Source organism: Ceratotherium simum, chromosome 11 (genome assembly GCF_057802395.1).
Source record: "Ceratotherium simum simum isolate JZ-2026a chromosome 11, ASM5780239v1, whole genome shotgun sequence".
Taxonomy (NCBI): Eukaryota; Metazoa; Chordata; class Mammalia; order Perissodactyla; family Rhinocerotidae; genus Ceratotherium; species Ceratotherium simum.
Genome location: NC_141910.1, coordinates 2,425,920 through 2,432,100, shown reverse-complemented (window position 1 = coordinate 2,432,100; position 6,181 = coordinate 2,425,920). Strand labels below are relative to the sequence as shown.

The 6,181-nt window shown below is 46.6% G+C and overlaps 1 protein-coding gene across 1 annotated transcript; it reads left to right on the top strand.

The window, feature by feature from the left end:
- Positions 1-813: 813 nt before the first annotated feature.
- Positions 814-5,523, top strand: TGOLN2 (trans-golgi network protein 2). Its single transcript, XM_014792739.2, has 4 exons — positions 814-919; positions 1,146-1,897; positions 3,118-3,201; positions 4,751-5,523. The coding sequence occupies exons 1-4, from the start codon at positions 874-876 to the stop codon at positions 4,754-4,756; spliced, it is 888 nt and encodes a 295-aa protein (XP_014648225.1). The 5' UTR covers positions 814-873; the 3' UTR covers positions 4,757-5,523.
- The last annotated feature ends 658 nt before the right edge of the window (positions 5,524-6,181 follow it).

Here is a 6,181-nt window from a genome sequence, read left to right as displayed (position 1 = left end):
TGCGCCCCCGGGATCTGAACCCAGGCCGCCAGCAGCGGAGCGCGCGCACTTAACCGCTAAGCCACGGGGCCAGCCCAATATATATATATTTTAAATCCATTTTGGTTTTGAACTATTAGAATGCATTATCTAATCAAAATACTAAATGTTTCCAAGACAGAAAATACACTAAAACATTAATAGTGATTATCCCGGAAGAGTGGGACAAAGATTTTGTTTTCTACTTCTGTACATTCACTAAATTTTCTACAGTGAATATGAGTAACTTTTATGATCAGAAAAAGGATGTACTTTTTTAGAAAAGATCTTTGGCGACCTCCAGGGACAGTTTCCACGGAGGCAGGAGAGAGGAGCCGGGATGCTAAGGCTCCCGCTATAAAAGTGACGGGATGGGTCTCTTTCCAGATGGGAGAGACCTGAGCACAGCACGTTTGTCTGTTGCGGGGAAAGAACCACAAGACGGGAGAAGCTAAAAATGCGAGCAGAGGACGGGTCGAAGAGGCGCCCGGCCCCAGCAACGTCCCTCCCGTGGGGCTGTCCGCGGGCCAGGGAGCTCCTGCTCGGCCTGTATTGTCTCCAAAGCACGGGAGGAAAGGAGGAAAAGGGTAGTGACGGTCTATTGCGGCTGCTGTGCAGCAAAGAAACCAGGAAAGGTGGACACGCCTTCCACAGGCACCAGCAGCCGCCTCCACGAGAAAACCCCTACCACCCCAGGAGGGAAACTGTAACCACGGACCACTCGGGCTTTGTCCCAAGCCCCTCCCCTCCCCCGGGCGCTGCCGAGGGGGACGCACAGGAAGGGGCGGGGCTATGAGCACTGCGTCGCCCGCGAATCTCGCGAGTCATAGAGAGCGGAAGTGGAGTCGGTGCAGGATGAGGTTCCTGGTTGCTTTGGTGCTTGTGACCGTCGCAGCGGCGGGTAAGACCCCCCCTCTGCACCTCAGTAATGCCACTCTCGCCCCTAGGCCCACCCTCCTCACCATGGCCGGTCGCCGTCTGAGCTCCCTTCTTCCCTGCCGTACCCAGCACTCCGCTCGCCATCGTCCTCCCGCCCCCGTTTACCCGTTGTCCCGGTCTCTCCTAGCTCTGAGGGTTCCGTTCTGCCGGCCGGTCTCTTTTCAGGACCACTGGTTTCTCTGTTTCAGGAGTCGCGCCGGTCATTCCCTCGTCAGCCAACGAAAAGCTGTCTCCCATTTTGGAGAAAAGAGAGACTCCGGAGAAAAATCAGTCTCGTACAGAAGGAGACTCCAGCCAGGCCGCCTCGAGCCAGCCGCTTCAAGGAGAAGATTCCCTCAGACTCGCTGAGGGACAGCAGTCCACGAACGACAGCTCTAACAAGCCAGATCAGAAGGGGCAGCCCCCGAACAGTGGCTCTGGCACGCTGGCTCAGGAGAAGCAGCCCCTGAACAATGGCTCTGGCACGCTGGCTCAGGAGGGGCAGTCTGTGGAAGACCACCCGGTCTCCAACCCCTCTGATAACAAAGAGTCCACCAAGCCTGATTTAAACACGCCAGGCGACAACGGAGAGACTTCACATGCTTCCAAAACTGAATCTGGGGAGACAGTATTAGTGGACTCTCACTCCGCTTATCCCCAGCAGGAGGGAGAAGGTAAGCCTTCAGAGATTGCTGAAGAAGTGGAGCCCAAGGAGGCTGACGAAGGTGATACGGAGCCTGAAGAAGGTTCACCACCCAAAGAAGAGAAAGAAATGCCCAGCCTTGCCGCCAGTGAGAACCGTGAAGGGGTCCTTTCGGATTCCATGCGTGGGGAGAAGGATGATGTTTATAAGGACAGTCTTGGAAGTGCCAGTGCAGAGAGCAGCCACTTCTTTGCATATCTGGTGACTGCAGCCATTCTTGTTGCTGTCCTCTATATTGCCTATCACAACAAGCGGAAGGTAAGTCAAGAGTTGCCTTAGGAAGAGGAATGGGATTTCCTCCACCCTGAAAGCTCAGTGTATGAGTGTATCCATTACTCATCTGCCTGTGAGCACCGGGGATTTTAAGACAAACTTCAGTTTTCTCTCAGACCTAGCTAGGGCTCTTGACTCTTGTTTTATAAATCATTTGTTTTCAGGTCTGTTTCCTCTAAGTGCCCTCTGCTGCTGCATTAGGTGCCAAGTTAGGAATTATTATGATCTGATCTGAACTGTGGTCTCCTCCCATAACCTTGAACTTAGATCCTTCACAGCTTCAGAGGACCTGAGTACCTGATAGTTTGTAAGTAGTTAGAGCACTTATCTTCCCCTTTCCACTCTTGAGACTGCATCGTTTCTAGCTTCCTTTCCCAAGCTTTTGTCTTCCATCTGCAGCAGCAGAAAGAATGGTTTCAGTTACACAGTCTTCAGCATCAACAGCAAAGGGCCCAGGGACTATCTTCTGCAGTCAGTTGAGTTTCTGATTAGAAGAAAGGCCAGAAATTGCACAGATACACTCATCTTTTACTTCTTTAGCAGGATTTGGTGTGAAGTAATATCTGTGTCTCTTAGCAGCCACTCTAATGACAAAATGATAACATTTCCTATTGAACTCTAAGAATGTAGTAGTTTCTGTAGTCTAATTAAAATTGGATAGTTCAATTCATGATGGCCATAAGGCCAATGGCTGTAAGGAATGAGGAAAGACATTAAGTAAAAATGGTGCGTTCCTTATTCTACATCCAAGTGTTCATCATGGAGAGTAACTTCAGGTGTGAAATGAGAGGGTAAGGCTAAGATGAAGCAGAGTATGGGGTGAAAGTACATTTGCAAGTAAGGAATAATTATTGCTTATGACTTAAAAAAATGGAAATTCTTAGCCTGGAGCTCTCTGGGAAGAGGTTGGCAGATCTTTGACTGAGTGCTCTGGAGTAAATCATACAGACTCCCACAGGCTGGAGCTCAGAAGAGCCTTCCTCCATCTGTTATTTCCTCTTTAGCAGTATAAAGGATTCTGATATAACTAGGCCCTGCCCTCCTTAAACTTGTTATGATTTAAATAGGTCTCTTGTGGGCATACTGCTCTTTTTACTGTCAGAGTCATTAACAAATGTACTACCAGGTGACTATCTCTGATTTCACAGACTGAAATATGTCGTCATAGAGCCACTTGTTAATCATTCTCTTTTTCCTTTCCCCAGATTATTGCTTTTGTCCTGGAAGGAAAAAGATCCAAAGTTGCTCGCCGGCCAAAGGCCAGTGACTACCAGCGTTTGGACCAGAAGGTAAGGAAGGAAGACCCAGGTCCGTGGGAGGGACATGCAGTCTCAGATGGGCCCAGCAGTGGGCTTGGCATGGTGGCGGCAGCTAATTCTGGGGGTGCTGCTGCCATTGCCCCTGCCTTTTCAGACCACCAAGGAGAAGCATCTATATATGTGTGTCTACAGTGTTAGAACTAGAAGAGACCTTCAGGGACTCTACAACAGCTCCCACCCTGAGGAGGAAACTCAGGCCCAGAAACGTTGCGATTTTTTCCCCTAAGTTCCCACTACAAGTTCGTGACAAAATCAAGACCTGATGGCAACTCCCTAGGCTCCCGTCCTGTGCTTTTTGCTACACCAGCGCTTCATAAATTTTAATAGGCATATGAATCACCCTGGGGGGAATTGTGATAAAAAGCAAAATCTGATTCACCAGGTATGAGATGGAGCCTATGCTTCTACATTTCTAGGAAGTTCCCAGGTGATGCCGAATGCTGCTGGAACCACACTTTAGGTAGCAAAACGCTAGACTACAGTCCCTGAAGACAGACGAGTCTAGAAACATATAGGCCTCCAGCTCCCCAAATCAGCCCTGCTAAGCACTGTGGACTAGATTTCCTGAGTGCAGCCAGCCCATTCCTCTGCCAGAAAGCGAAGCCCTCCTTCCACCCACAGCAGCAGGAGCTGAGTAGAGTTCTCCCCAAAGGCAGCCTGTCTGAGCGGGAACACTGTACTCCCACTGCCTTGCCACCATGCACCCTTCCTTTCCCTTTCTATGTAGCAACAGGGAGGGCATTGGTAAAAGTAGTCAGTGGCCTGACTGTGAGTTGTTCCCTGACTTCCTACGGGCAACACAATTCACGTGTACAGGTCCTGCCAGCTCCAGAATAAGCCACTCAGCTCAGGACATCTTTGCTAACTAGCCCAATAGGTCAGTTTCACAATTTAGCACTGGCCTAGTGCCTTCCCAGAGAATTGACTATAAGGATTTTTTCCTCCTACTTCATTATGATTTTTTTCCTGATTAAAAAAAATGCACATGTAAACAATTCAAAACAGGGGCCAGCCCCGTGGTGTAGTGGTTAAGTGCGCACGCTCTGCTGCTGGCGGCCCGGGTTCAGATCCTGGGCGCGTGCTGACGCACTGCTTGTCAGGCCATGCTGTGGCGGCGTCCCATATAAAGTGGAGGAAGATGGGCACAGATGTTAGCTGAGGGCTGATCTTCCTCACATACACACTAAAATAAATAAATTAATTAATTAAAAAAAAAAAAATTCAAAACAATACAGAATGGTACAAAGCAGAAGCCAAGATTCCCATATTCCCTCCACCAAGTGTGTATCTTTTTAGTGTATGTTTTAATTCAAACTGACTTTTAAAATAATTTTATTTGCTTTTATTTTATCAGTTGCTGTTTGTATGGTGGAGGGTCATTTTGTCTTAATTTTGAATTTTTTCTCTGAACCGCAACTTTTATAACATTTTTCTTTTTTTTGCCAAAATCATAGCACTAAGGTATATTCCTCTGGAAAAAGATGAAGGTTACCAATGGATTGTGTTGCTCTCGTTTCAGATTTGATTTTTCTGTTCTTGAGAACCTTGTCCTCCCTGCTGATTTGTTTCTAAATCAAGAGAAATGAAGAGAAAAGTACTGTGACCTAAGAGACACCCCTCCTCTAGGGTTTGGTGGCGAGTCTGGACTGGTAGAGGCGGGGGAATTGCTTTGGGTTTTTTGCACCTGCACTTTGGTGACCTTGTACTCCTGTGTTCCTTTTATTTATGCTGGTGTCTTCCATCCTTTCCCCCTCTGAGTGTGGGTAGAGGGAGCATGTGGGAACCCAGCAATGACCAAAGGGAGATCCCAGCCCTGGGCAGGCTACTGCTGCTGACTTCCCTCCCTTGGGCCTTGGCTCTGTAGTAAAGTTACCCCTTGAAAATAGCCTTGTGCTTGCCACGATTTATGTTCACAGACGGAGAAAACTCTGCAGGTTGAGGTGCTTTTCTACCAAGGCCTCTAACTTCGGTGGGATGTGCCCTATAAAAGATGGAGAAGATGCTGACTGCTGAGGGGCAAAGGGCTACTTTGAACCCATAATTCTCTTCAAAGGCCACAGCAGCAAACCAAAACAGCAGCTTAAAAAAAGTGTTTTATTGCCTGCAAGTCCAACCTGTCTAGCATAAGTTCTTCACATTTTTCTGATATTTTCATATTGCTTAAGACAAAGTGAATCAACTTCCATTTGATTGAACCGAGCATAAAACTGAACTTGAGGATTTGGGGAGTAAAGCTGTAAAGCCACTGATTCTGTTGCACATTTTTTAAAAATATAGTTATTATTATTGAAACACTGTGTTCTTCCTTACTCACAATCATAATAGGAACTTTTTGAAGTAGGGTAAGTTCATGCTTTGTGCAAGAAAACATGTAGGAGGATTTTGATTTGGGTCTGCATTTTTTTCAAAGGGCTTTTATGAAACAAGTTTCGCATAAACTCTATTTTTGCCTTTGTTGCCTAAAATAGACTAAATAGACGTGTATTTAGAAACTAACTGTACTCTCTGTTTTACCTTAATCTAGTTAATGGCCCTCACATCTGATACAAAATGCCAGAAGTAATTAGTAAAAATTCTCCTTTCATCCCATGTCAGGGGTTATAAAAAGTCAAGAAATTCAGAGTTGCCCTGGGGCACCTGAGGGTTGTGTCTTGGATCATGCTGTTGTTTGAAATTTTATATAAATCTCTTCGAGTCATGCTACCCTAATATAGAGGGCCTAAAGAGAGTTGTTCCTGCAACAGAAAAACTGAAATAAAATAGCTGATCTCAGGGAAATACAAGAATGTGGGAAGTGAGGGGAATATGATGAATTCTGTGCTGTTGAAGAAGTAAGTCTGAAGAAGGGACTGTCCTGTTTGTCATATTATCTTCCACCTTGCTTAAAACAGCCCATGGCTTTGAATTGAGATATTCATTCTTTGCAGGTAAAGTATTTGTGGAGATAAGG

What these genes read in the sequence shown, in the direction of transcription:
- TGOLN2 (XM_014792739.2), top strand. Translation starts at nt 874, where the DNA reads ATGAGGTTCCTGGTTGCTTTGGTGCTTGTGACCGTCGCAGCGGCGG. An exon ending in TGTGACCGTCGCAGCGGCGG is followed by an intron (nt 920 to 1,145) that starts GTAAGACCCCCC and finishes TCTCTGTTTCAG; the next exon opens with GAGTCGCGCCGGTCATTCCC. An exon ending in CCTATCACAACAAGCGGAAG is followed by an intron (nt 1,898 to 3,117) that starts GTAAGTCAAGAG and finishes TCCTTTCCCCAG; the next exon opens with ATTATTGCTTTTGTCCTGGA.